The sequence below is a fragment of the Hemicordylus capensis genome, chromosome 14, assembly GCF_027244095.1.
Source record: "Hemicordylus capensis ecotype Gifberg chromosome 14, rHemCap1.1.pri, whole genome shotgun sequence".
Classification (NCBI taxonomy): Eukaryota; Metazoa; Chordata; class Lepidosauria; order Squamata; family Cordylidae; genus Hemicordylus; species Hemicordylus capensis.
In genome coordinates this window covers 14,277,484-14,305,208 of record NC_069670.1, presented here as the reverse complement: position 1 = coordinate 14,305,208, position 27,725 = coordinate 14,277,484, and the positions used below count along the sequence as shown (strand labels likewise).

Genomic DNA, 27,725 nt, shown 5'->3' with positions numbered 1-27,725 from the left:
CCGGCGGGCAGGGGTTGCTCCCAACTGGCCCCCGCCTGGCTGCCTCTGATGGGAGCCCTCGGATTGAGGCTGGTCCTGGCAGGGCTCGGGAGGCGGGTGGTGAGGATGGGAGCCCCAGTACCAGCACACTCTCTCTGTGTGGGGATGCCTGGGAAGCTCTCCCTGGGTGTGTTGCTGCGCTGCTGCACACAGCGTGCCCTTTTCTGTACTGGCGGAGTTGTTGTTGTTGTTGTTACTATTGGGGTGGGAGGTGGTGCTTCCGAGGCGAAGAGGAGTCCCTTCCCTGACATACGCACACATGCCTGGCCTCCCCGTCTGTCTGTGTGTGTGGTGGGTGTGGGTATGGCAGAGGAGTCCCCCTTGGCCGCAGATCCCTTCCTGGGAGTAGGGGATGCCTGACAAGGTCTCCTTGAGTGGGTTGCGCTGCACACAACGTGCCTTTTTTGTTTGTTTGCAAGCAGGGGAGGCGGAAAACGGCGTGTGCATGCCAGGCTTGCAGCCTCGGCCTTTCCTGCCCTCCTGCAGATTTGGTGTCTTGGGACAGGGAGCTGTGCACGGAGCTCTTGCAGTGGCACTTATTTTTATTTTATATTTTGGCAGAGTCTGCGGGGCGGTGGGGGGGAGTGTTATGAAAAATCCGAAATTCTTGCAGCGTTGTTGGGGGTTGCCACACCTGCAATTCTTGCAGTCTTGTGGGATGAGGTCTTGGATACTTGCGGGGTTTGTGTTAGGGTCTTTGGTATGGAATTATTGCAGTCGCTTTTAGAGGCATTTTAGGATGGCTTGATTTGCCGAGGTTGCGCATGGAATTCTAGCAGTCTCATTGGGGGGGGGCTTGTGCGTGGAGAGCTCTTGCAGCTTCACTTTAGGGGACAGTGATCTGTGGAGTTTTGCAGCTTGGGAGGGTTGGTCCCTAGGAGGCTCTGTTTAAAGGTGGCTGGATATCCCCATATAGACACCTTGTAGTAGAGTGAGGAAATTCCTCCTTGATCCCATCGTGGGAGTGTGTGTAGTTTTCTGACAGGATCTTGGCTAGGCTGCAAGGGGGATCCTGCTTGTATGAGCTGAGGAACAAGGCAGCAATCCTGGTGATTGTGACCTTGGGGTGGGTGAGTGGGCACTTGAACAGCCTGTCCCCACCATCCCAGAATCTTTCGTGGCAATGACGATCTCCAGACTAGGTTCTTCCAAGACAGATCTCTGTGTGTGTGTGTGATTCTTTGCTACAGAGGACCACCTCGGAACATATCGGAGTTCTTGCACAAATGTGCTTCCTTAGCAGGAAATAGCCCAGTGCGTGGTGCTCATGCACATGTGTTTTGCTGCATGGAGAAGTCTTGGGAAACCCACAACCAATCACTACTTCCCGGCCCGTGCACACATGGCCAATAAATCACCATAGCTGACAATTCCCTGTGTGCTTCTCACATTCATTTCTCTTGCTTGGTGGCCCTTGGTTCCAAGTTTGTGGAGATCAGACTGCTCTGGGAACCTGGAAGGATTGGAGTCTCTGACACGAAAGCCTGTGTGTTAAGGAATGGCGGGATTAATGCTGTGAACCCCTTAATCTTCCCCCTCACAAAAATTAAGCTTGTTGGATTTTAACAGTCCCCAGGCTCCTCTGGGTAGAGACTCATTCATTTTCCTATAGTGCTGTGTAAGACATAAATATATGGGGGAAAAGGAACTGTTCTAATTTTTGCTGCACAATGGAAGCTTTTGAAAGCATCTGCTCGGTTCCATATAATTCCAAGGTGCATGTAGGAGGGTATTACGGCTTGCCTTGTTTGTTTGGAGGAAACTTTATTACAGGTAGTCTGTTTCTCAGTCCCTATTCATCACTTGCTGCTGTGCCATTTTTGGATCTCACGTATAGTTCTCCCTGCCGCCCCGGCCTTTTCCTCTCGGCTACCTGATACCATTCAAGTTGCATTGGGCTTGGAACTGGAGCTGTTTAAGCGCCAGATTGTACGTCACTTTCTCCTTAACACTTCAAAGTTTGGCTTCAGGTTTTCTGTTGGTAAGCTCCTTTAGGCAGGAAAGATGTGACTGCTGCATGACATGCCGTGTCTGATGCATTGTTGGCACTCATAGGAACATGCAAAGCTGCCTTATACCGAGTCTGACCAGTGGTCCAGTATTTGCTACTCTGACTGGCAGCATCTCTCCAAGGTTTCAGGCAGGGGTCTGTCGCAGCCCTACCTGGAGATGCTGCCAGGGATTGAACCCAGGACCTTCTGCATGCCAAGCAGATGTTCCAGGATTGAGCCATGGTGTATTATTTACCAGTTCATGGAAAATGATAGTACCGTTTATCCCTGTATTCCACTGCTCTTTAAAAAGAAAACCCAATCTCCGGTGCTTAAGTGGAGCTCTCAAAGGACTTCCATCCTTCCAGACGCTGATTGAGTACATAGCTCCTTGGATTCACTGCTGGTAAAGGACTAGGTGCTCCAGAACTGTCAGTGGGCCCACAGCAGTTGTATGCTTGTGATTTAGGACCACTTGGGCTATTGCTGCTCAAAGTTATTGCCGGCCTTGATTATGAAGGTATGGCATGGGTAATCTAATGCCCGCTGTGCCTGTGTCTCGGGGAAGTTCCATGATATCCGGACTCCTTTTTTGATCTGAAAGCTAGCCTGTGGAGTGCTACTGCTCCCTTTGGGAGCTTGGACTGGTGCATGCAGGCTGGTTATCCCATGTTGCTCTGACAGCATCCTGGTGAGGAAATTTCGGGTGGGGTGGGTGGATTTGAATCCAGTGCCAGCCCAGCACTTGGTACACCACACTAGCTCCCTCTCTTAGCCTTGTGCCCTTCCGTTTCTCATTTTAAGGTACAGCATGGCCTTCTGTTGCAGAGCGTGGACAACTGTCGGTTCAGTCCCTGTAGTGTGGTTGCTCTGTATAGCTGGGAATTGGCTCCCTTCTGCTTGATGGCGTTGCGTGTTGCTCACAAGCTTGTCTCTTCCTTCATCAGTGGTTTTAGTAGAAAATGTGGCCCACTTGGGGCGGACACGGCAACAGCCATTGCTTCTGGCTCATGTTAACGTTCGCCCAGGGAATCCCAGGAGACAAACTTTTGGAATTGTCTGGGAGAGTTGCTGATTGGGTATTCTACCCAACGTATTTGTGTTTTGGGATGGAAACTGACCCCAGGCAGAAAATTCCTTATTGGAATGGACTGATTTGTGTGGAGCAACGAAGCGGAGGAATTTATTGCTGTGTTCTACTGAGTGTATCTGGAGCAGGACTGTGCCCTCCCCCCCCAAAAAAATTCTGAGATGTTCGGCATGAGCTGAAGCATTCCAGCTCTGACATGGGATGTCATTTGAGGTGGAGAATGGTTTCCAATGACAAACCTTTAGCTCTCTGAGCCGGGAGGGAATACCCAGAGTGTGTGACATCCCATGTCTGACCCAAGTTTCTGTCCTAGGGACAGCTCTTCTCCCTGTTCAGGGGAGGAGAGCTGGTTTGGGGGTAAAGGTAAAGCTGTGCCGTCGAGTCGGTGTCGACTCCTGGGGACCACAGAGCTATGTAGTTTGCTTTGGTAGACTACAGGAGGGATTTACCATTGCTGCCTCCTGCGCAGTATGAGATGGTGCCTTCCAGCATCTCTCTATATTGCTGCAGCCCGATATAGGTGTTTCATACCAGTGGGGATTCGAACCGGCAACCTCTGGCTTGCTAGTCAAGTCATTTCCCCGCTGCACCATTAGATGGCTTCTTGGTCTTGTGGTAGCAAGCATGAATTGTCCCCTTTGCTAAGCAGGGCCTGCCCTGGTTTGCATATGAATGGGAGACTACATGTGTGAGCACTGCAAGAGATTCCCTTTAGGGCATGGGGCCACTCTGGGAAGAGCACCTGCCTGCTTGCATGCAGAAGGTCCCAGGTTCAATCCCTGGTAGCATCTCCAAGGTAGGGCTGAGAGAGACTCCTGCCTGCAGCCTTGGAGAAGCCACTGCCCGTCTGTGCAGACAACACTGAGCTTGATGGACCGAGGGTCTGACTCTGTATATGGCAGCTGCTTATGTTCCTAAGCATCCTAATGTGCTTTATCTGTCCTCTTCAAATTCTTGGATCCCTGCAAAAATAAAAATAGTCCACAAAAGTTTCTAGCCCATGCAGTGGTCCCTGTATAATTTTTTTCATCTCTGTGTGGAATGAGTTTTGTTCTGGGCGGCAGTATCAAGGCACTGTGTGCGCACATGCAGTTAGAGTGGGGCCTTCCTAATTCCACCTGAGCGGGCTCTAGAATTAACTGAGCGGACATCAGAGAACTTGTGAGCGCGTGCACACGCCTCAGAGGGAACAGTGAGCCCATGATATTAGGATTAGAAATTTGAATGCAAATAGAAGCAATAGGGGTAGAACAATGAGTAGAACGCATGGCGAGGGTCATTCAAAATGTCAAGTGGTGAGCAAGCTTTTGTATTCTCCAGGTCACTTCTAGCCTTCAGAGGGGTTTGGGGAATGTGGAGAGTTAGGAACATAGGAAGCTGCCATAGACTGAGTCAGACCCTTGGTCCATCTTGCTCAGTATTGTCTACCCAGACTGGCAGCGGCTTCTCCAAGGCTGCAGGGCAGGAATCTCTCCCAGCCCTGTCTTGGAGATGCTGCCAGGGAGGGAACTTGGAACCTTCTGCATGCAATTATACAGATGTTCTTCTCTGCTGATTTTTAAGAGGGCCATCTGACATTCAACATCGTCTTCGATTTGGGTAAATACAGGTAGCTTTTTATGTCCCTGTGGCCTTAAAGAAAAGCATCAACCTTCTATTACTTTTGGATTTTTCTAATGGGCTGACACTATAGTTTATCTGTGTGTGAGAAACTAGAGAGATCTGTCTAGTAATCTGGGCGTAACCATGGCAGAGAGATGAGTGGTGATAGATCACTGGAATAGGGGAGTGGCTGAAAGATGGAGCCCCGGTTCCGGGAGCCCCCAAGAATGAATCTCGCTCTAGCATGAACATACCAGGCAGCCTAGGCAAGCCGCTCCCTTGGAGCCTCCGTTCCCTCTCTGCAGTCCAGAGATGCTGATCTACCTTGCAGGGCTGTTGTAAGGGTTGCAGAAGTGCCCTGGTCATTCAAAAGCAGGCCTGTGTGCTTATCAGGAGACGCCGCCTTGTGGTCCTGAAGGCCTTAGGGGCTTCAGCCATCCCTGTGGTGTTGGGAGAGACAAGGCTTTCTCCAGGGGCTCCCCTGGGGAGGGGCAGTGCTTATGGGGCAAACCGCTAGAGGGTGTTAGTGAGATGTGTGCACTCAAACCCCAAGCGCACCCCTGTGGCAACACTCTGGGAAATAGCCCTGCAATTCCATTGCAATCCTATTACCAGCCGCGGTTGCAACTTTTTTTTTAAGAACAGAGGAGTCTGGCAAACCAGATTGGCAGCTGGCTACATAAAATAGGCTTTGTGGGGAAGAGCGGGGAAGTCGGTATCGGGGCCGTTTGGGTCAGGAAGACACATGTGCCTGGCAAGGAAGGATGGCTAGCCCTCTGCCATGGAAGAACCAGAGAGCCCTCAGGCCTGCAGAAGCCCCGGATGTCCAATCTCTGCCTGCACCTTTCCTTCCCCCTCCAGACTGAAGTCTCTAACAGGGCTGCAGGACTGGGGAGTACAACTCGGAGGATCCCTCCCAACCACTGGAGGGCCCCACGTGTGCAGACTGTGACCCCCGAGGACGAGCGGCTGGCTCTGTGTCCTTCGTTAGCTTGTGCGGTTGGTCCGCTTACCCGCTCCGGGAGTCCAGATCCAAAGAGCGACTCGACCCCTGGGCATGGCCAAAGGTTGCTGGGCTGCTTCTTGTTTTCCAACGGCTTGGTGGGCCATCTGGTGGGCCACTGTGCGAAACAGGATGCTGCACTAGTTGGCCCTCTTGGGCCTGATCCAGCAGGGCTGTGCTTAGGGTCTTATGTTCTCGCTGCTGTGCAGGTTGCTGTGTCCCAGGTGGCGTTTTCCTGTCTCTTCCGGTGCCGGGGGACTTCGACAGCTGCTTGGGAAGCACCAGGCCGGCGCCCCTTTGGGTGTGCAGCACTGGTTACAGAGTGGCTTGGATCGTGGCCGTGGAGTTTCCCCGTTCATGCTGATGGGAGGGGCCATTGTACACACGCATCCTTTCCCTCTGAAGCATTCACCTGTCCCAGAAGGGGCTTTGCCAGCCTGCAAATCTCGGAGCCCCACACAGGGACCCGCGTTCCCTCTCACAGGGATTTCCTGATGTTATTGACTACAACTCGCATAATACACCACCACCACAAATATTTATATACCGCTTTTCAACACAAGTTTCCAAAGTGGTTTACATAGAGATGAATGAATGAGAAAGATGGATCTCTGTCCCTAAAGGACTCACAGTCTAAAAACTGAGGTTGCTGTGGTTTCCCTAGCCAAAGGCCTTTGCAGCTGGGGGGATGCTGGGAGTTGTAGTGAACAACATCTAGGAATCCCTGTTAGAGGGAACACTGACAGGGACACAGGCAGCTGCCTTCTGTTGAGCCAGACCCTTCACCCATCTAGCTCAGTCTTGTCTACTCTGACCGGCAGCAGCGCTCCAGGGCTTCAGGCAAGCCTTTCCCAGCCCTACCTGGAGATGCTGCCAGGGATTCAACTTGGGGTCCTTCTGCATGGAAAGCAGGTGTTCTGCCACAGTGCTATGGCTGCATCCCCAAAGGGTCCTCTCCTCCAGACGCTGACCACACACTGTTTCACTTTAGCAAGGTGGGCATATCCTGAGCCCTAGGGATTCTCAACCTGTGGGTCCCCAGATGTAATTGGACTTCAACTCCCATAATTCCCAACCAAAGGCCACTGGGGGTAGGGGTTGTGGGAGTTGAAGTCCAAGAACATCTGGGGACCCACACGTTGAGAATCCCTGCCTTAGATCATAGTCTGGGACCCCACATCTGCATTGCAACATGTGTAGCCCTCTGGATTGCGGGGGGGGGGGGGAATTATGCCGTAATCTAAAGCAGTAGGTACCTGTAGATAGGTTAGAATTGTGTGCATACTTGCAAGGCTAGATTTATCCACCTGTTTTGCAGGGTGTTTTTGAAAACGGAGGGTGCTGAATCTCCGTTCTTTGGGCTCACTTGAGTCCTGATTGTGATGGCTTTCCTTTTTGTCTCTCCCCCCACCCCAGTGAGAAGATGCCAGCTGCAGTTTTCTGGGAAGATCAATCTGCAGACCACACACCGACTCGCTTCTAAAAAAACCAAACCAAACCCCCAAACCATATTGTGACAGCACGTACTGTGATGGACCCTCAGAATTCTGCTATGTTAGGGCTGGGTTCTGGTTCTGAAGGGTTTCCTGAGAAAAGCCCCTCGGCAGTGGCCACAGGCGCGGCGGGAGGCAGGCGGGAAGCGGAGCTCGATGGTAGCGCGAAGGAGGAGGAAGAGAAGAAGAGGAGCCGCGAGGGGAGCGACGACGGGGAGCTGGGCAAGGATGCGTCTCTGTCGGATGCCCAGCAGGCGCAGCAGTTTTCTGTGAAGGAGACCAACTTTTCGGAGGGGAATTTAAAACTGAAAATCGGCCTCCAAGCGAAGAGAACGAAAAAACCCCCCAAGAACCTGGAGAACTATGTCTGCCGGCCGGCCATAAAGACCACCATCAAGCAGCCCCGGAGGGTGCAGAAGGGTGGGAAGATGACGGGCGAGAAGGAGGACCCTGGCCCTGCCAAGCCGGTGAGTGAGGCGGGGGCTGGAGGGGCGCGGGCCCACCGCCAGGCAGGCTCCCCTGCAGGCTGTGGGGCTTTGAACGGGGGCTGTCGGATCTCGGCTGCAGAGTCTGCAGAATCTGACTCTTTGGAAGAGAGTAAACGTCTTGAAGAGATCCAAGAAGTCTTGGATCTTCTCAAGCATGCGCCCCATCTTCTGAAGCTCGTGCATGGGTCCTACTTCTTCTCATTTCTGCTTGCAAGTGTCTGCCTTTCACCTTCAGCTTGGCTCCCTGCTTCCTTTTTCTATTCTCTCCCCACACCTCCCCAACTCTCGGCATCCCCCCCCTTCCCCCTTTTCCCCTAAAAGGTAAATAAAACTGGCCGTGCCCCTGGCATGGCCCACCTTAGTCTGATACTCGAGTTTGGAGTTGCAGCCTGCCAGTGGAAGAAGAGTGTCCTAGACTGGTGACCTTTCAGCTGTGTCCCCAACTGCGTGTCCGTTGAGGGAGTCACGTCCATGATCTTGTGGCTCCCTGCAAATGTGTGGGGGTTCCTTCCCAGGAAGGTCAGTCCTGGTGGGTGAGCGTCTCTGGAAGCCAGCTTGCCTGCAATTCCCAGGTGTCCAGGGCACCGCCGGAGAGGAGCGTTGAGCGCATCCGGTGTGAATGTCGGCACTCCCGGGCCAGTCGATACCCTGCGTGGACGGAGGGCCTGTCCTGCAGGGTGGCCAAGAACTCGCTCTGAGCCGCAGGGCAGAGGCTAGGCCGCTTGGGCTTTCCAGCTGCTGTTGAGCTACAAGAAATGGTGGCTGGGGATGATGGGAGTTGTAGTTCGGCGGCAGCCGGAGAGCCACGGTGGCCTCGCCTTGCTGCAGGGGTGCCAGGGCACGTGAGTAGGAAGATTGCCCTGAGGCAAAGGTCTTTGCCAGGCAGTGTTCCCTCGAACAGGGATTCCCAGGTGTTGTTGGGGGTGTCCGTGACCTTCTTGGTGTCCATATCCAAATGCGTGTTCTTTTCCCCGAAGCCATTTATGGCGTGAAGGCAGCTGAAACGCAACATAACCGTTTCTGTGTTCAGCCAGCAACAGCACCGGTTGGCACGCAAACCAGTGTTCTCTTTTAGCACGAGTGTAAAAACTTTGGGAAACCCAGTCGCTTGGTTCCACACCCTGGATAACCTGGTGGAACCGGCCCCGTGTTTCCTGGCTGCTTCGAACTTTATAGGCAAGTTTTGGCTTAATGGCTTTTTACAAGCCATGGCTCTGGCTGAAGTTTTTCCACGTTAGCTGAGCCGCCCGTTCCCGACAGCTTTTCTTTCAAATGCTGCTGCGCTACGTAACTATACTAAAATGAGCAGAGTGGCGTTGCCTCGGCAGAACTGTGGTCTGGGCATTGTGTGAGAGAAGATGGTAACCTTATGTGGGATACTTGGCCCTCTCTTTTCTTTTAAAAGACTGACTTTGGGGTGTGTGTGTGTGTACTTACATATATAAATATAGCACGCAAACGCACGCACGTTGGCGGCTGACTCTGACATCTGAGGGGTCGTGACTTTGGGATGTGAGAATATCGCGGAAGAAGTGGAACTGATACTCATCCCTTGTCTCTTTTTCTCCCTTGTCAGAATTTGGATTGTAAGCTCCTTGGGACAGGGAACCTAGCTTGTTTTGTGAGGCGTGGTGTGCACTGATTCTGCAGCATAAACATGTGATTAAGGCTGCAACCTCTGATTGGTTAAATTGATTAGACCTCTTTTGATTGGTTGAAAAGGGGCCTTTGATTCAGCAGCAGATCTTAAAAACAGTTGTTATGGGGCATTTTCATAATTCGAAACAGACTGATTGGACAACCTTGTACAACATGGCGATGTTGTTTCAGGCAAACTGGAGTAACTTCTCACCCTTTCCCTCTTTACAAATTAGAAACACACCAAATTTTGCTGGTCCACGCAATGCAAGCAAAGAGCAGAATTGCACGTTACATTCAAGGTCTGACCCCCCCACCACACACACGCTGTAGATACCAGCTCAAGTAAAGTAGTTTGCTAAGGCTACAGTTGCCTTTATTTGTTTGTTTATTTTATTACATTTATATTCCGCTCTTTCTCCAGAGAGCCCAGAGCAGTGTACATCGTTATGTTTATCCTCACAACAACCCTGTGAATTAGGTTAGGCTGAGAGATACAGGACTGACCCAGAGTCACCCAGTGAGGATTTGAGCTCGGGTCTCCCCGGTCCCAATCCAACACTCTAACCACTGTGCAGATACAGCCTGAGCATCCCAGAGTGTTTCATAAATTTTGCTGTCTATCCAGAATAATCCTACAGAGCAGATCATTTTTCCCAGCGGCGCATGGAAACGGTGAGATAATGTCAGCTTGGCCGATGAAGCAAGATGAGGTGGCCGCCTTGGAAGGCGGATTCTGGGTACCATTAGAGGGCAGCAATTTATCAAGCTGTTTAATTAGCGTTTCCCCTGGGGTGGGCACCCTTCCTCTTCCTCGGAGGCAGCGGATGCTCGAGATCTTGTGGTTGAAATGGGTTTCAGCCAAGTTCAGAGGGCCTGCAGAGGGGTCCCTTTTCGGTTGCAAAGGTGTGTCCTCCGAAAAGGAGGGGAGCGGAGCCACTGATGATGGGGAGGCACGATAAGCAGTGAGCTCCTGTCTAATTGGTACATCATGACTCTTGTAAATAGTCTTTCAAATACTGGGAATTTGTGTGAACAGTTCTTAGGACTGGGAGGTGCCGAATTGTAGGGCTGGAACAGACTGTGTTGGGCTTTCCCCCTCTAGGCTTGGCATTTAATACTGTGGCTGGCAGCAGAGAGCAACCAGATGCATAACGTTGAGATGCTTTCTTGAGCAAATCTGAGTCCCTCGGAGCGTTCCGACTCGGGGGCTGGGGGAACACTTTTGGGCCTCCGAGGAGACCGCTCAGATGATTTCAGAAGCTGCCGTCCTCTTGGTTTGTGTCTGGAATCCTCAGCCCTGGTTGACTCGGCAGCGATGATCACGGCACTGTGGGCATTTGTGCAGAGGGTGCCAAGCGGCAACCATGTTTAACTCTGTGTATTGTAGAAAACCACCCTATTTCTTGTCCCAATAGAGGGAAGAGCCTCTGATTTTCTGGGGACTCGCTTCTCTATGACCAAACTGGTTTATCTTCTGGATTGATCCCATGACTAATATCTAAACTGGTAGCTACTTCAGTTCACATTTTCTGATCTCAAACCCTTTACCCTAGTGGCAGCAGTATAGTGACTTTCTGACGTGATTTGCTGGTGTCCGAAATGTGCCTTGTACATGCTCAGAGGGGGCTCTCTTCTTAGCCTGTTCCGGGCTGAGTCCTGCTTCAGATGGAGCCAGGACTCTGGGGAGCAGGTGCTGTACGAAAGGGCCTTTGTGATTTTCTCAACCATGAGGGCTAGCAACTTGTCTTTCTTAAAAAAAAAAAAAAGGTGTCGAAATCTGCCCTAAATGCAAAACGTGGCCAGTGACCCCTGCAAATGCATGCATCCCCGCTTGGGCTTCTGTGATAGAGGGTGTGAGGCTGCCTGTCCCCTGTCCCTCCCGCATCTGCCCAAGGCCCTCGCAGATTGTTGCCTCCTTTGTCTCGGCTTGTAATGTGCTCAGCCGCCTGGTAAGGTATCGGTTTGCTTTCCTGGGAAATCAGCGCCCAGGCGCTGCAGCGGCAGAGCAGTCTCTTGCTGGAGGCACAGCTGGGCAAAGGCAGCCGCTGGAATATTCCACCTATTTATAGCCGCGCGCAGCGCTCAGACTATTCCGGTCTCGGGGACGATGTGGAGGCACGAAGGTGACAGCCGCGAGCTTGGCGCTGACAGCTGTAACGTGAGGCAGTTGAGACAATGGCACAAGATGGAACCTGCTCCCGCTCTCGCTGCGCTCCCCGTTTCCCCGCGAAATTGCTGAGCGCAGGTCTCTCTCGGATCCTTGCGGCGTCCTTGGCTCTGCAGGTGAACGCTGCGGAAGGCGCTTCCTCTCCTCCGCTGGCTCACTGGCAGCCCGAGCCTGAACACGCACGAGGCAGACGGTGGCCAAGCGCGGGGAGGCTTCCCTCCTTCGGCTTTTACAGCTGTTTGGGGGGGGGCATTTTCTTCAAAAGCTCAGCCCTTGCAAGGAATCAGATTATCTTAAGGGGGGGTGTGCGTGAGCGAGAGAGCGCGATGGGCACATCCATGCGTTGAAAAACAGGGTGCATGGAGGCAGCAATTCTGTCATGGGGAGGAGCTAATCCCCCCCTCCCCAAGCTCTTCTGAAAAGAGACAGTGGATTCAGGGGCAGCTTGGCCTTGAGGTAGGCCAAGGAAGAGCCATCGAGGAGGAGAGCTACAGACCTGCGTCGTGAGGCACAAGTCTCACTGGAAGGCTCTCATAGGAACATAGGAAGCTGCCACAGACTGAGTCAGACCACTGGTCTATCTAGCTCAGTATTGCCTTCACAGACTGGCAGCGGCTTCTCCAAGGTTGCAGGCAGGAATCTCTCTCAGCCCTACCTTGGAGATGCTGCCAGGGAGGGAACTTGGAGCCTAGATGCTCTTCCCAGAGCAGCTCCATCATCCCCTGAGGGGAATCTCTTGCAGTGCTCACACATGGAGTCTCCCATTCAAATGAAAATGTGGGCAGACCCTGTTTAGCTAAGGGGACAAGCCAGGCTTGCTGCCACCAGACCAGCTCTCCTCTCGTAAGCAAGCCTCGCTCATCTTAGTTGAGGCCTGGGCAGCAGAACTTGCTTGTGGATTAAGGCCTCGGTGAGCATCTGTGGGGGTGCCTTGGAGGTTTTTGCACCTCCAGCCGTGAGATGTGTTGGACCAGCGCTGTGATGGCAGTTGTCTTAAAGAAATAATAAATAAATAAATAAATAAATGCATTAAAATTCAGTCATCCGTTGGGACAGGGAAATCGCACCGTGGCAGGATGTTCCTAGCTCCACGGCCCACCTCGCAGATGCATATTTCCAAGATCTCCAGCAGCCCAAAGCGATTCCCCGCACTCAGGGGAGTGGGACGGCCCCCCGTGCAGGGAGCTCTGCGTGGTGGGTCTCTGCAGAGCTGTGGGTCATCATTGTTCTTGAGTGGTAGAAGGATTTCCACGCGAACTGGCTTGGGCCGGACCGCTTGGCTGCTCCCCACGGGGATGGGGCCCTAGTAGCTCAGTGGCCGAGCATCTGCTTTTGGCATGTGGGAGGTCCCAGCTTGAGTCCCCAACAGAGAGCCCTGCCCGAAACCGTGGTCAGCTGCTGCCAGTCCGTGCAGACCGTCTGGAGCCACCATACCAATGGTCTGACTCGGTATGACTGTGTTGCGGAGAGGAGGGTGAGAGGTGAGTGGCTTCCCAGTGGCTGCTCTGGATATCGGCTGGCGAAGGTGGAAGTGACTCAGAATGGCCCCGTTGGGTTGGATCTGAAGGGCACTCCGGGTTCCGTTGCTGACTGGGGCCATCTTGGTATCCCGGACGCCCCTGTGCAGGGTGTGGGAAAGAGCGTGATCAGAAGCTGGTGGTCGGAGGAAGACCGCCTCAGTACGAAGGGGGTGTGTGTGTGATGGTGGACAGGGCCTAGGGTGCAGGGGTGAGGCAGGGGTCAGGCTGGAAGAGCAGCCGGGTGTCTTTGGGGGGCATGGGAGGCCCCGGCAGGGGTCAGGCTGTAGGTGACGGGGTCCTGGGACCAGGGAGGGGCTGGCTGTCCGGGGGGCCAGAAAGGGCCCAGGGTTGGGTTTCAGAGCAGCAGTCAGGTCAGGGGAGCGGTGGGGGGGAGCTCAGGCCGGCAGCGTCCTCCTCCCGGAGACTGAGGAGCAAGCGAGGGCTTAATAGGCCGGCCTGGTGGCCAGGGACTGGCCCTGGGGTCAGCTGCCGGAGCTCTCCTGCCCTCGAAGCCCAGAGTCCAGTCTGTCGGGCTTGTGGTGGAGTGTCAGAGCGGGACTCGGAAGTGCCGGCAGGTGGCCCTCGGGACGTGTGGGGCTGGTGCTCCCGGGCGGTGTGGTGCCAGCCGGGCCTCGGAGGAAGGGAAGCCGCTGGATCTGCCGCCTGGGGGCCTGCCTTCGCCTCCCGAAGCGGGGGCCGAGGGAGCCCAGCGGCCAGCCCTGCACCCAAACCTGCGGCCTCCCCGAGCCGCGCCACGAGAGCAGGGCCGGGTGGATCTCCCGAGCGCGTGCCGTGCCCTGCCGAGCGCAGCCCCCCCAGCCGGCGCCCGCTTCCATGTAAGGGAGCCCCCGGCACTCCTGCTGGCTATTTTGGGAACGCCGGGGCTCTGGGCCTGCCTTCCCGGCCGCCTGCTCCTTGCCTGCCCGCCCAGCGCGCAGCAGCCCTCCTCTCCCTGCAGCCGTGAGGCTCGGGCAGGAATGTGCGTGAGCTTGCAGCTGCCGCTGCCGTGGTGGAGCTGGGCTGGGCGCCAGACACACACACACACACTCCCTCCCTCGGCTTCACAATCCCTCCAGCGCCAGCAGCTTTCCAAGTCAACAACAGGACGGGGATGGAGAGGCAGCCACCCTCCGTCTGTCACCGGAGTGGCAGCTTCCCCTTGGTGGGGGGGGCAAGGCCTCGCAGTGGGCGGGAGGCGGAGGGAAGCCCCAGCCGGGGAGGAGGCTGGAGGCTGCCAGGTGGGGCCTTCCCCGCTTCGAGACTGGCATGTGGCCCTGTGGCCAAGAGTGCCGGCTGCCCCCCCCACCCCAGCCACCTCGGCCACGGACTTCAGGGCCCCTGCTGAGTGGCCCTGGGCGACCCCCCGGGCTCTCGGCCTCCGCTCCCCATCTGCGCAATGGCTGGTAACCCGCGTCCCCTGTTCCCAAAGGTGGTTGAGCACTGCTCCCGGCATCCTCAGCCGCAGTGGCTTTGGGCTGGGGATCGTGGGAGTTGTAGTCCGCAGCGTCTAGGAATCCCTGCTGCAGGGAGCACTGGTGGTCACAACAGCCTGCCTTGCCGGAGGAGCGTGAGGAAGGTTGCGATCATTGCAGGAAGAGCGGAATATGCATGTAAAGAAATTTTAAAAATCATGTTGCTGGCATGTGTTCTTGGCCTTCCTTGGCTAGAACTCCACGCAGCGTCCCGAGGCTTCCCAGGCAGCCTCCCATCCAGGCCCTGACCAGGCCCAGGCCTGCTTAGCTTCCACACAGTCCCTACGCCGCGTGTCGCTTTGGCCCCACTAGCTTGCGGCCTTTCAGTCTTGGGGTTCACTTGGAACCCCCGCCTGCAACCTGGGGGGCCCATCAGGTTTGGGGGCTGCCAAGGTCCATTTCCCGCCCCCGCTTAAACAGGCAAGTGGTTGCCTGGGGCCACAGGTGGGGCTCATGTTCTAGGCCAGGCTCAGGCCCGTTGGTTGTAGGCCTCAGTGGGCCCAGGAGGGGCCCAGGTTTTGACTAGAGTCCTCCAAGGATTTGCATAGAAAAATAGCCCAAGGGCTTCCTGTCCCAAGGGGCTCATCAGGTAGAAAGAGAGAGCGAGGGAGAAAGCAGGGCGGCCACAGCCACTGGCAGGGATGCTCTGCTGGGGCCGGACAGGGCCAGCTGCTCTTGAGAAGCACTCCTGGGGGAAGGGGCCTCTTGGCTCAGGTAGCACCGGGCTCTGAGGCACCTTTTGAAGGGGGTGGTTCTCTTTCTTTCGCAGGGGGGGAGCCACTGGCCTCACCCACCCCCAGCACAGCATCCCTCCAGTGGCTGCTGCTGGGGTCAGCTTTCTGTTTCTTCTTTTGACGGTGAGACTTTTGGGGACAGGGAGCCACCTTCTTTTTTTAATTGATTCTTTCTCTGTGTCAACCCCTGCGGAGACTTGGGTTGAAAAGCGGCCTCTAAATATGGGTTGTGGTTCAGAACGGCTGGCTCCAGTAGCGATCTGCCCCTGGCTTGAGCTCTGATCGTTGGGGAGTTTCTGGCTTTGGTTGGGACGGTTTGCCTTCTGTCGCTGTCGTGTTGCGTTGGCCGTAATGCGCCCCTTGGTTTGCTGTGAGCGGCGCTGGAGGCCTGGATGTGCTGGCAATGCAGGCGAGGAATGTGGCCTGTCCGCCCCACCAAGCCGCCCCTTCTCCCCGGGGACTTGGCTTTCCTGGGCTGTCAATTGCCAGTGTCTCTGTGCATCGTTTGCCGACAACAGCCCAGCCTCTCTGGCGGCCTGCACGGTTTTGGGGAGGCCTCCGCCATTCAGCTCTGGGGAGAGCACTGACCCCTCGGGCTCAGCAGCCCGTGCCTCGCGCGTCTCCTTCCCGCCCTGGTTCCGCTTGGCGTGCGTGCGCTAAATCATCTCTCCTGTGAGACGGTGAGCTCCTTGGCAGGGCTGAGGACTGTTCCCCTCGGTCTTCTGGAAATCCCCAGCATGCTTGAGATGCCATGAATGGAATATTAATTACTGAAAAGTATGAATGGAGGAGTTCCTTCAAGTTGATAATTGTACAGCCCTCGTAATTGGATATGGGTGTGCTCTCGGGGTGGGCTTGGGAATCAGGCGTGGAGGGCGGTGGAACGCCAGAGAGACTGGTTTCCAGGCTCTTTAAGCCTGGTTGGCAGCCAGTTTTGCCCTTGAGGAGAGGGTCGGGGCAGGCCAAATCCTCAGCTTTCTCGGCCCCGCTGTACCAAGCCTAACGCTTTGGACACCAGACCCTTCCTGCCCCCTTTTCACCTTGGGTTTGGCCAAGGGAGGCCAGGTGGCTTTCTTTTGGCAAGCCATTTTGGGCGTGGCTTCCAGTTGCAGACATCCCTTCCTCAATCCTTTGGCCCTGGGACGCCCTAGCAAACATGGTCTTTGTTCCGTACAGTTCTTGCTGTCCAAAGCAGCAATACTGCCTTCTCGGGACGTGAGTCATGGGCCCTGCTCCCCGCTAGGCCACTGATTCCCCAAGGCCCCTTAGAAACCATGTTTGGTTGGTGTGTGACGTGTGTATATGGGAAGCAAAAACCCACTTTCTTCCCTCGGTGTGGTTCTCTTCTCTTCTGTCGGCCCCCTTCCCTGCTCTCCTCCGTCCCTGGTCCCTTGGTGCTGCTTTCTGTACCACCCGGTTCCCATTTCTCAGCCCTGTAGCACTTCATTCACAGAAGCAGCTTGTCAGCAGGACCTGGGGTGTAGATAGTGCTGACGAAAGGTCAGGTGCTTCCAAATGCGAGGCGGCGGCGGCTGCTGCTGACACACCGAGCGTTGACTTGGGTGTCTTCAACATTAGAGAGAGGTTTCCCCCAGCCCTTCCAGTACAATAAAAAGGAATGCGCTTTCTTTGTGACTTGGATGCTTAAAGCTGTGTTGTTTTTTCTCTCCTGGTTTATTTGCAGGACCCTTCAAAACTGTACAAGAAGAGCGGAGACCCCGCCATGGTGGAAAGCTCCCCGGCTGAGGGCCGGCCCAGAGAAAGCAGCCCTCTTTCGAAGAAACCCTCCCCGCTGCACTCGGACGGGGTGGATTATGGGAAGGCCGCGCTTGCCCCTCTGGCCGGGAGTCGTGAGCCGGACTCCAAGGACAGAGTTCCGGTGAACGGAGCCCCGACGGTGACGGAGAAGTTGGCCCAGCTGATTGCCACGTGCCCGCCCGCCAAGTCTTCCAAAACGAAGCCAAAGAAGCCCCCCCTGGCCACGGCTTCTGGGTTTGCGAAGGACTCGGGGAAGAAGCTGCCGGCGCCGGCAGCCGGCAAGGACTTTGTGAAGAAAGCGCCTGGCAGCGGCAGCGTGGGCGCTGCAGTGGGCAGCAAGGATTTTGCAAAGAAGCCCCCAGGGCCTGGCCTCGGGGCGGGCTTAATGAGCAAGGACCTGGGGGGCAAGAAGCAGCCGGCGGGGTGCCCCAGTGGGCCCGGGCCTGTCGGCAAGGAGAGTGGGAAGAAGCAGCCAGTCCTTAGCTCTCCGATGGGGCTGGCCAGCAAGGATAGCGGGAGGAAGCCCCTGGTGGCGGCTGTGCCGGTTGGGCTGGCCAGCAAGGAGCCTGGCAAAAGGCTCCTGGGGACTGTCGGCTCGGTTGGGTTGGCCAATAAGGACTCCGGGAAGAAGCTGCTGGGGGCCGTCGGCCCGCCTGGGCTGGCCAACAAAGACTCGGGCAAAAAGCTGCCCGCCCCTTGCAGTCCAGTGGGGTTGCTGCCTAAGGATGCCGGGAAGAAGCCTCCAGGAGCGGACAGCCTGGTGGGGTTCGGGGGCAAGGACTCGGGCAAGAAGCTCCCAGGCTTCGGGAGTGCCAGCGGGTTGCTGCATAAGGACCCGGGCAAGAAGCTCTTAGGGTCTAGTGGCCCAGTGGGGTTGGCTGTGAAAGAGGCAGGGAAGAAGGCCCCGGGGTTTGGCACTGCGGCTGCCTTGGCTGCAAAGGACCCTGGGAAGAAAGTGGCCGGGGCCCACAATCCGTCGGGGCTGGCGAATAAGGACTCGGGAGCCCTGAAGGCAGACCCGGTGACCCCGTCTCCAGAGCCCTACAAGCGGTGTTGTGGTCCCAGCTTCATCAGCCACGAGGGGCCCGAGCCTGCAGGCGTGTTGAAAGACGGCGTCGGCAGCAAAGCGTTCGAGAAACACGCCCCGCGGCAGAGCAAAGAGAGCCTTGCGGACAAGTCGGCGGCCCAGAAAGAAGCGGCCGGTGGCGGAGGCAAAGACGGGGCCTGCGCCCACCAGGACCCTTCCCCCTCCAGCGAAAGGAGCACTTGCGAAGCACCGAAGCATGAGAAGCAACTGCCGGTGTATTGCACTTCCCCGGATTTCAGGACTACGGGAGGCGCCTCGGACATGTCCACAGCCAAATCTCCATTCAGCGCCGTCGGAGAGGGCAACCTCCCCTCTCCCTCCCCAGCCGCCTCTGTCGCTGCTTTAGCCCGAAGCCCCACCGCTGTCTTGGCTCAGCTCGCTTCCAACCCGTTGCATTTCAACAACACGCCCGAGCTCTTAGAAGGGGTTTCTGAGCAGATCAGCAAGACCCCCTTTGCCTCGGAGGGGGCCCGCCTGAGTATGAGCCGGCTGTCCCACCCGGGCTCGCTGGCTGCCAGCAAAGGGGTTGGCCGAGAGCTCCACGATTCCAAAGCCACGCCGGCGGAGGCCCCCAAAGCCGGTCCCGTCTTGGGCAAGAAGCCCAGCTTGCAAGCCGTCTCCAACCTCCGTGCGGCCATCGCCCCTTCCGTGGTGAGCTTCTCCAGCTTGTTCCACAACAAGCCCTTCCTCAAGAGCAGTGCCATGGCTGTGTCGGGGAAGCCGTGTCAAGGAGCAGAGCCCCTGAGCGGCAGCCCGCCAGCCAAGCCCTTAAAGAAGCGGAAAGGAAGGAAGCCGCGCTGGACGAAGGTGATCTCCAGGGGTAGCTGCCAGCCTCCCCAAGAGCTCGACCTGGGAAGGCCCGAGCTCTTCAGAAACATGGGCTGCGGTCCGCTGTCCAGCAGCAGCCTGGACCAGGCCAAGCTCTTTAAAAGCGCCGGTCCGCCTTCCTTTGCAGAGCACGACTTTGTCAAGCGCCAGTTGCCCAAGCTCAGCAAGTCCAGCAGCCTGCCGTCTCTCTCGCTGCTGAGCCACGTCGAGAAGGAGCCTGGGAAATTCTACAGCCCTCACTTGCAGGCTGCTGGTGTGTCGGACGACTTGTTGCCCGAGATGTACAAGTCTAAGCGGGGCCGGTTGAAATCCAAAGAGATGCCCCACTTGGAAGGCCCCCCCAAAAGGACCCTGAAGATCCCTGCCTCGAAAGTCTTCTCCGTGCAGTCGAAGGAGGAGCCCGAGCCCCCCGTGCTGCACCCGGAGGTGGAGATCCCCTCGCTTCGGGAGAGCCTCGCGGAGCAAGCTTTTCCAAAGAAGAGGGGTCGGCCCAAGAGGCAGATCCGATCGGGGGTCAAGATGAAACCGCCTGTCCTCTCCATGGCGCCTTTTGTCACTGCGGACAACTCCGACAAGCTGGAGTCTGAACCCGAACAGCCACAGAGTGGGGATTTCTTTGAAAAGGCGGACCCGCTGGGGAGCCCCGAGGAGCTTGGGAAATCGAGTGCCTGCCCCATGACTGATCTGGAGGAGGAGCCGGACCACAAGGAGAGCAAGCGCAGCAACGGGCAGCTCATGAAGACCATCATCCGCAAGATCAACAAGATGAAGACGCTAAAGCGGAAGAAGCTCTTGAATCAGATCCTCTCCTCGACCACGCCCGAACCAAATAAAGGGAAAGTGCAATCCAGACTCCACACGACGGTCTCGACCCTCGCGGCCACCTTTGGCTCGAAACTGGGCCAGCAGATCAACGTCAGCAAGAAAGGAACCATCTACATAGGAAAGAGGCGGGGCAGGAAGCCGAAAGCGGTCCCTAATGGCCTCTTGGCTGCTGGCTCTGCTGGCTTGGCGGTGCTTGAGAAGTCTGCCCAGCAGGCCGTGGGGATGGCCCTGGGGCAGGCGGTCCCGCCTCTCCTGCCGTCAGCCACGAGTAACCCCGAGATTCTCCCCTCTCCCGTTTGCTCTCAGTCTTCCGGGGTGAGCGGGGGGCAGAGCCCCATCAGCAGCGACATGGGCTTTGTGGAGCCGAATTCGGTGCCCTATTTGCACCTCCACTCCAGGCCGGGCAGCGTGGTCCAGACCCTCGCCATGCGGAAGGCCTCCAGGGCCCGGAGGCGGCTCTCCCCGCCCACCCTGCTGCCCAACTCCCCCTCGCACATGAGCGAGCTGAGCTCCCTGAAGGAGGCCACGCCGTCGCCCATCAGCGAGTCGCACAGCGACGAGACCATCCCCAGCGACAGCGGGATCGGGACCGACAACAACAGCACTTCCGACCGGGCCGAGAAGTTCTGCGGCCCCAAGAAGCGGCGGCACTCCTTCGACCACGTCTCCCTGGTGGCCCCCGAGGCCTCCGCCGTCCTGAGCGGCCTCAAGGAGAAGCACAAGCACAAGTGCAAGCGCCGGGGCCACGACTACCTGGCCTACGACAAGCTGAAGCGGCGGAAGCGGAAGAAGAAGTACCCCCCGCTGCGCAGCCGGCAGGACCCCGACTTCCTGGCCGAGCTGGAGGAGCTGATCGGCCGCCTGAGCGAGGTCCGGATCACCCACCGCAGCCACCACTTCATCCCCCGGGACTTGCTGCCCACCATCTTCCGCATCAACTTCAACAGCTTCTACACGCACCCCACCTTCCCCTTGGACCCTTTGCACTACATCCGGAAGCCCGACTTGAAGAAGAAGCGGGGCCGGCCGCCCAAGATGCGGGAGGCCATGGCGGAGATGCCCTTCATGCACAGCCTCAGCTTCCCCCTGTCCGGCACCGGCTTCTACCCTTCCTACGGCATGCCTTACTCTCCCTCCCCGCTCGCCGCGGCGCCCATCGGCCTGGGCTATTACGGGCGGTACCCACCGGCCCTGTACCCGCCTCCGCCCTCCCCGTCCTTCACCACCCCGCTCCCGCCGCCGTCCTACGTGCACACCGGCCACCTGCTCCTCAACCCCGCCAAGTACCACAAGAAGAAGCATAAGCTGCTGCGCCAGGAGGCCTTCCTCACCGCCAGCCGGGCGCCCCTCCTCTCCATGAGCACCTACCACCCCAGCGTCCCGCCGGAGATGGCCTACGGCTGGATGCTGGAGCACAAGCACCGCCACCGCCACAAGCACCGGGAGCACCGCTCGGCCGAGCCCCCCCAGGTCTCCATGGACGCCTTGGCCGCCAGCGGGCCCTCCCGCACTGTCCTGGAGTCCCTGAAGCGCTACCGCTTCGGCAAGGAGGCGGCGGGCGAGCGGTACAAGCATAAGGAGAAGCACCGCTGCCACCTGGCCTGCCCGCACCTCTCCCCCTCCAAAGGCCTGCTGGGCCGGGAGGAGCCCTGGGTCCGGAGGGAGCCGGCCGAGGCGGGCTCGCTGGCCCTGGGCTTGCAGGCCCCGCTGCCGGTCGACTGCCTGGACGCGCCACCCAGCCTGCCTCTGGGGAGGTTCACGCCCAGCTCCGAGCCGGCCGGCAGCGACGAACACACGAACCTTTTCACGAGTGCAATCGGCAGCTGCCGGGTCTCCGGTGCCGCCGCCGCCGCCAGCAGCGGGCGCAAGAAACTGTCGGACGGCTCGGGACTCTTCAGCCCGCAGGACGCCTCGCTCGGCCGGCCCCTCCGGAAGGAGACGTTGCCCCCCCTGGAGAAGGCGCTGCCGACCCTCTCGGGTAAGGAGCCTCCTGGGTTGCATGTGGACGGAGGGGTTGTCTGAAACGGTGTTTCTCGACCGGTGCCGGTCCCTGAGCAGTTGAGTGCAGGTCCAGGAGGAATTAATCCCCCCGAAAAAACAGTTTCGAGCTGGTGGGGGGGGGGGGGGCCTCCATTGCTGGGAGCTCTCTGGAGCTCATTTCTAGGCAGGCAGCCCTCGCTGCTGAGATAACGTTCATTTTGAAGACGCTAAATGAGTGTTATGCCAGCAGCGAGGGCTCCCTGCCCAGAAATGAGCTCTGGAGAGCTCGCAGCAACGGTGCCCTCCCCACCCACCCCTGGCCTGAAATTGTTTTGGGGGGTGCCGGGGGGGAGTGAGTGGGGGCGACCGCCTTACTAACTGCTGGTCTGGGAAACTGCGCAAAAGAATGTACCGGTCCATGACTCCAAAAAAGTTGAGAAACACTGGTCTAAAAGAACCTGCCTGGGTGGGGGGAGTGAGCAGGGCCGGCTTGGGCGCCTGGTTGCCGACGGGAAGATGCTTTGGGGCCAGACTGGGCCGGTGGGTGGCTCTGTCCAAACCAAGACCTTGAGGGGGGCGTGTTCCTCCGCCCAGGAGCCGTGAGGTCGGGGTCTGGAGCGGGAACCGTTGAAGCCTGAAGGTGGGGCAAGGAGAAGGTGCTCCAAGGAGTTGCTGCCCTCACTTGGCTGGCGGGGTATTGTTGACCAGGTGCGGGCAGAAGGCTGGGGTCCCAGGTCCCCCATCACACTCCGTATTGCCTGCCACTCCCGTGAGGCTGCCAGAGGTCGTCTGGCCTCGTCTTGGCTGTCCTGGTGGCTTTCCAGGGTCCTGGGCAGAGGATCATGGCCGACTCCCTGAGCCTCGTGCCTGGAGATGCCAGGCCCCGTGCAGCCTCCTCTGCCGTGTTGCTTTGGCCCCTTCCTGATTGGGGCCATGTCTGCCGGGTCCATTGGTCGCTTGGCTGCGTGGCCTTCTGTCTCCGAGCAGGGCTTATGAGCACCGAGCTTAACTCGCCAGCCAGTTACTCTGGTGGAGCGAGGAGAAGAGCTGGTGCCATTGTAGGGGAGAGTCCCAGGCAGCGAAAATCGGAACGCTGGCCCCCAGCCGAAGGGATGCTTCAGTTGCCAGTCCCTGACGCCGCAGACTCACCTCTGTTTCCGGCCAGCCCCACCCGGAAGCCAGCTCAGTGGGCCTGTCTGCTAGACACCAGCCCATCTCGGTGGGTGGCCTCCTGACCTGTGCGGAGGAGAACACGCCTCTAACCAAAAGGGGTCTCGCGACGCCCGGAGGGCGGCCCGATTTATTGGAGCGTGGGCTTTCCTAAATCCTTCTGCCACAATAGATCTCCGCTCCTAGGCGGTCAGAAGATTTATTCCTAGTTTTTTTGCTGTGACTAACACAGCTGCTCCTCGGGTTGCTACAGTTATTACATAGTCTGCGGGGCGGGGGGATCTTTTTCTGTTTTGGCCAGTTAATCTTATCTATCCAAGAGTTTGAGCCTTCAGATCTGGCAGAGGCAGTCCCCCTCCCCGGCATCTAGACACGTCCAGTTGGTCCCTTTCCCCCTCCTCCCGTCCGTCCCGACTGGCCTTGGCTTCCCTTCCCCCAGGGGTCAGGCACCCAGCTCCCGAAAGCCCCGCGCTTCACTCCCCTCTCGCCCGCGCTCCACGCAGCCCCGGCTGACCGGCTCAAGGGGTTAAGGTTGCAGAACAAGAGGAGGAGAGAACAGGTTGTGTTGGTGAGTGAGTGCCGTTCTGGGAATTTCCTGAGGAATTCCATTACCGTGAGTGAGCCGGCGTGGACTTGATGAGAAACAGCCTTAATTAGAAGAAAAACAGAGACGTTGCAGGCCGAAGCGCCCCCCCCCCCCCCGTGCCATCTCTGAATCATTGCGTCTCTGCTGGTGCATTTAATTGGTGAGTCAGATGGAAATGGATCGCTTTCAGTAAGTGCCTTTCCCACAATTGGAACCAGCTGTTGGTGCTGGGGAAGCAGCGTTGAGCTCGGCGCTGGATGCTCTCACCTTCCTCAGCTGCGTCTCCCGCCCTGTCGTGCAGCCGGAGCCGCCCGGAGAGCAGAGTCTCTGGAACCTTCCGCGCGGGGGCCGTTCCACGCACTTGGAGGCCAGCCGGACGCTCCCTGCTGGGCGTGTCCCTGTGACCGAGCTGCACAACTCTGGCCCTCCTGCAGCCGCGGGGCCACATCTGCCATCAGCCCTGAAGTGATGACCCTCTTCCTTGAGCAGGGGGGGAGCGACTGGCCCTCTCCACCCCCCAGCACCGCCTCCCTCCAGTGACGGTGGCTGGTGTCAATCTTGTGGTTTCTTTTTAGACTGTGAGCCTTTTGGGGACAGGGAGCCATCTTAGCTCTTTCTCTAGGCAAACGGGTTTGGAAACATTTGTTGAAAAGCAGTATAGCAATGTTGGTGGTTGTTGCTGACTGCTGGCCGCTGTGGATGATGGGAGTTGTAGGCCCAGAATTTCGCAGCCCTGTTTATGTAACATTAGGAAAGACTTGCAGTGATTTTTTTAATTAAAAAAAAATGTACTGAGGGGTTCTCAAACTTGGGACCTGGGATGTTGTTAGACTTCAGCGCCCATCATCCCTGGGGCCATTGTGGCTGGGGATTATGGGAGTTGAGGTCAGGCAGCATCTGGGGGCGCAAGTAGGAGCCCCCCTTGCTCTCCGGAGCTCTGGGTGGTGTCAGTGATGCCTCCCCTGCCCTCTTCTGTCCTCGCCACAACGGAGCCATCATTGGAGAGTGACAGCCGAGGCCAAGGGGCCGCACTCTGTGCTCGCCGTTCCCAGCGCTTCAACCACCCTCACGCTGGCTCTCTGCACACGTGTGTGGGTCCCTTGACTCTGTGTGGTGGCCAAGGGCAGGCTGGCCTGCAGGTTGCGGGAGGAGTCAGGGGGCGGGCCGCCTCCCCCGCTGCACCAAATCCCCGGAGGGTCCTCGGCGTCTTCCAAGCCTGGAGAGGGTTGGTCACCCGCAGACACGCCCGACCCAGCAGGAAGCGTCCTGTCTTTTGAATCTTGGCTCTAAGGAGAGCAGCCCTGCTGGATCGGGCCCCAGCAGACCTCTCGAGTCCTGCCCCTGTCCCCCACCGAGGCCCGCCAGATGCCTCCGAGAAGCCCACGGGCCGGAGGGGAGGGCATGCCCCCTCTGCCGCTCTTGCTCCCCTGCAAGTGGGATTGAGAGGCAGTGTGGAAATTTCCAAAGCTGCTGCCCGACTCTCCCTCATCCCCAAAGATCAAGTCCCCCCCGCGTAGGTGGTTGTCTCTAGGGAGGAGGGAGCCCCTTTGCTCTCGGTTGTCTCCACCGCCATTCTCCCTGCCCGGCACTCTGAGAGCGAGCTTGGCCTGAACCCTGAACCTAGGAAGGTGAAGGAGACTTGAAAGGTGTGGCTGAGACGGGGAGGCATCCCTTCTGGGGTGAGAAATGGAGTCCCAGAAGGCTCTGGCTTGCTCAGAAAGCACAGAGGCCACAGGAGGCCAGTGTCGCCTCTAACAGGGAGGCCCAGGTGTTTGTGACTACAACTCCCAGAATCCCCAGCTGCAGGGGCTTTGGCTTGGGGGTTCTGGGAGTTGTAGTCAGCAACATCTGGGCGTCCCTGTTAGAGGGAAGAGTGGAGGAAGCAGAGCTCTGTAGGTCAAGGATGGGGTGCAGCTGCACAGAAGTGCAGGCAGGCGAGCTCAGTCACCCAGCGCTGACCATGGGGGTGCAAATAAATGGAGAAGTGCATGGAAAGTGTGGGCGTGGCGAGGCGTCGGCTCCAGCTGGCCATGTTGACCGTGGTTCCTTCACACAATTTACAGATGCTTCAGGGAAGCAAGAATTAGGACCGGGGGAGATTTCAACTACCCTGATCCCTGTTGGGGGAAGGAGACTGGAAAAGAGGCAGAGCAAGATTGGAGTGGACCCTGCCACCCCCACCTTCTTCTTTGTGGGGTGGGAGAGCAAAGAGCAAAGGGTTGGCCAGGTGCAGCCCACCCCACCCCCCAGGGCCTAGAGACTATACCCCACACCTTTGTTCAGTTATAGCTATACAGATATGATCGATGTTTATACATCACTTTTCAACAAAAGTTCCCAAGGCAGTTTACAGAGAAATAAATCAAGATGGCTCCCCTGTCCCCAAAGGGCTCACAATCTTAAAAAAAAAAAAAAAATACAAGACAAGACAGACACCAGCCACAGCCACTGGAGGGATGATGTGCTGGGGGCGGATGGGGCCAGTTGCTTGCCCCCTGCTAAATGCGAGAGAGTTGCCACTCTGAAAAAGTGCTGCTTTGCTCAGTTAGCAGGGGACGAGACCGTGTGATGCTGCAGTTTTTGATTTTGTGGCAAGCGGAAGGTGAGCTTGAGCCCGCAGCTTGGATTTCAGGAAAGCTGATTTTAATAAACTCGGAGAAGCACGAAGGAGGCTGCTGGAGCCGGAGCCGAGACGGGCGCTCCAAGCGGGTGGGAGCTCCGAGAGGAGGCGCTCGCAACAGTTCCAAGGGCAGAGAAAAATGGGGGGGCCTTTAAAAAAGCCCCTGGGACGGCCCGGAAAGCTCAGCAATAGACCCGAAACAGGAAAAACCGGATCGGTCTAAGGAATGGACGGATGGAGCAGCCACTGCGGACAAACAGTCGCCCAGGCCTGCCATGTTTCTCCGGAAGGAGAAGGCAGCGTTCCAGGGGGCGGGGGGGGGCAGAGAGAGGGTGGAGCTGCTCGGCCTCCCAAAGGGGGGAGCTGAAATAACCGGGACTCCGGCCGCCCTCCCAGTCGACGAGGGGAATTCCCTGCTCAAGTGGTGACCGAGGCCCCAGATTGGGAATGCCCTAAAGAGCGGTGTCTGGCAACCTTGGCCGTGGCGCTGGGCAGCAGGGTGGCTACTCTGTCCCCGAGTGTGGCATGTTCGTCAGAAGCAGCCGGGAGTCCAGGGTGGCGGCGAGGTGGTCGGGTGGTGGTGGTTCTTGTTGCTGTTGTTGTTGTTTGTTTATTTGATTTCTATACCGCCCTTCTTCCAAAAATGGCTCAGGGTGGTTTGCACAGAGAAATAATAAATACATAAGATGGCTCCCTGTCCCTAAAGGGCTCACAATCTAAAAAGAAACACAAGATAGACACCAGGAACAGTCACTGGAGGGATGCTGTGCTGGGGGTGGAGAGGGCCAGTGACTCTCCCCCTGCTAAATACAAGAGAATCACCATGTGAAAAGGTGCCTCTTTGCCCAGTTAGCCGGGGTTGGCAGATGACACCCACCTGGTCAGGCCGCTGACCACCGAAATGGATGGCAGAGAGCTCTGGAAGGGCCTCTCCCGACGGGGTGAATCCAGGTCTGTCTGCAGACGTGCCGAGTGAGGCCCGCTGGGGCGATCCCACCCCGCTTTCACACAGACACCCCTGGGATCTGGGCGTCGCGGACCAGCCAGGAAAGCGCTGGGGGCGAAGAGTTCCTTGCAGCCACTGTGAAGGAGCCCGGTGGTGAGGGGAAGGGGCTTGAAAGGGAAACGGCACTGCAGCGGTTGGTGGCCTTGAGGCGGCAGCTGCTGTTGGACTACAACTCCCATCATCCCCAGCCACAAAACATGGCAGTCAGATAGGCCTGTGTTCCCACTTGTGGGTAGGACGCTGGTCCTCTCCCTGGAAGCGAGTGAATTGGCCAAAGCCATCTCCCTTCCCTAAGCCGCTCACTGTCTGAATTGGAAGAGCAGGGAGACCGAAACGGTGTGAGCAGACGCGGCTACCTCCAAGGAGCCCTGCTGCATCCCAGGGGGGTCTCGCTCAGCCTCCTGTTTTGCAAGCCCCTCTCCTTTGTAGAAGCCCCCTCGAAAGACATCAGCTGCGGAGAAGTGCTTACCTTGAAGCTCCTGGTCCTTCGGTTTTATTGGGCGACTCCCAAGTTCTAGTGTTATGTGGGGCGGGCGGAGGGACGGGACACACGGTCTCTCCACTTCTTCCACACCATGCATGATTTCATAAACCCCGTTGTGGCTCTTCCCCCTCTAAGAAAACA

General features: G+C 57.5%; 1 protein-coding gene across 2 annotated transcripts in view; it reads left to right on the top strand.

Annotated features, from left to right (window-relative positions):
• ASH1L (ASH1 like histone lysine methyltransferase) overlaps positions 1 to 27,725 on the top strand; it is a 67,000-nt gene that overhangs the window by 686 nt on the left and 38,589 nt on the right. For both annotated transcript variants that reach the window (XM_053277243.1, XM_053277242.1), the window contains exons 2-3: positions 7,142 to 7,685; positions 16,925 to 21,716. In XM_053277243.1, the coding sequence (XP_053133218.1) occupies positions 7,257 to 7,685; positions 16,925 to 21,716 (5,221 nt within the window). In that variant the 5' untranslated portion in view covers positions 7,142 to 7,256. The remainder of the gene's footprint in view (positions 1 to 7,141; positions 7,686 to 16,924; positions 21,717 to 27,725) is intronic.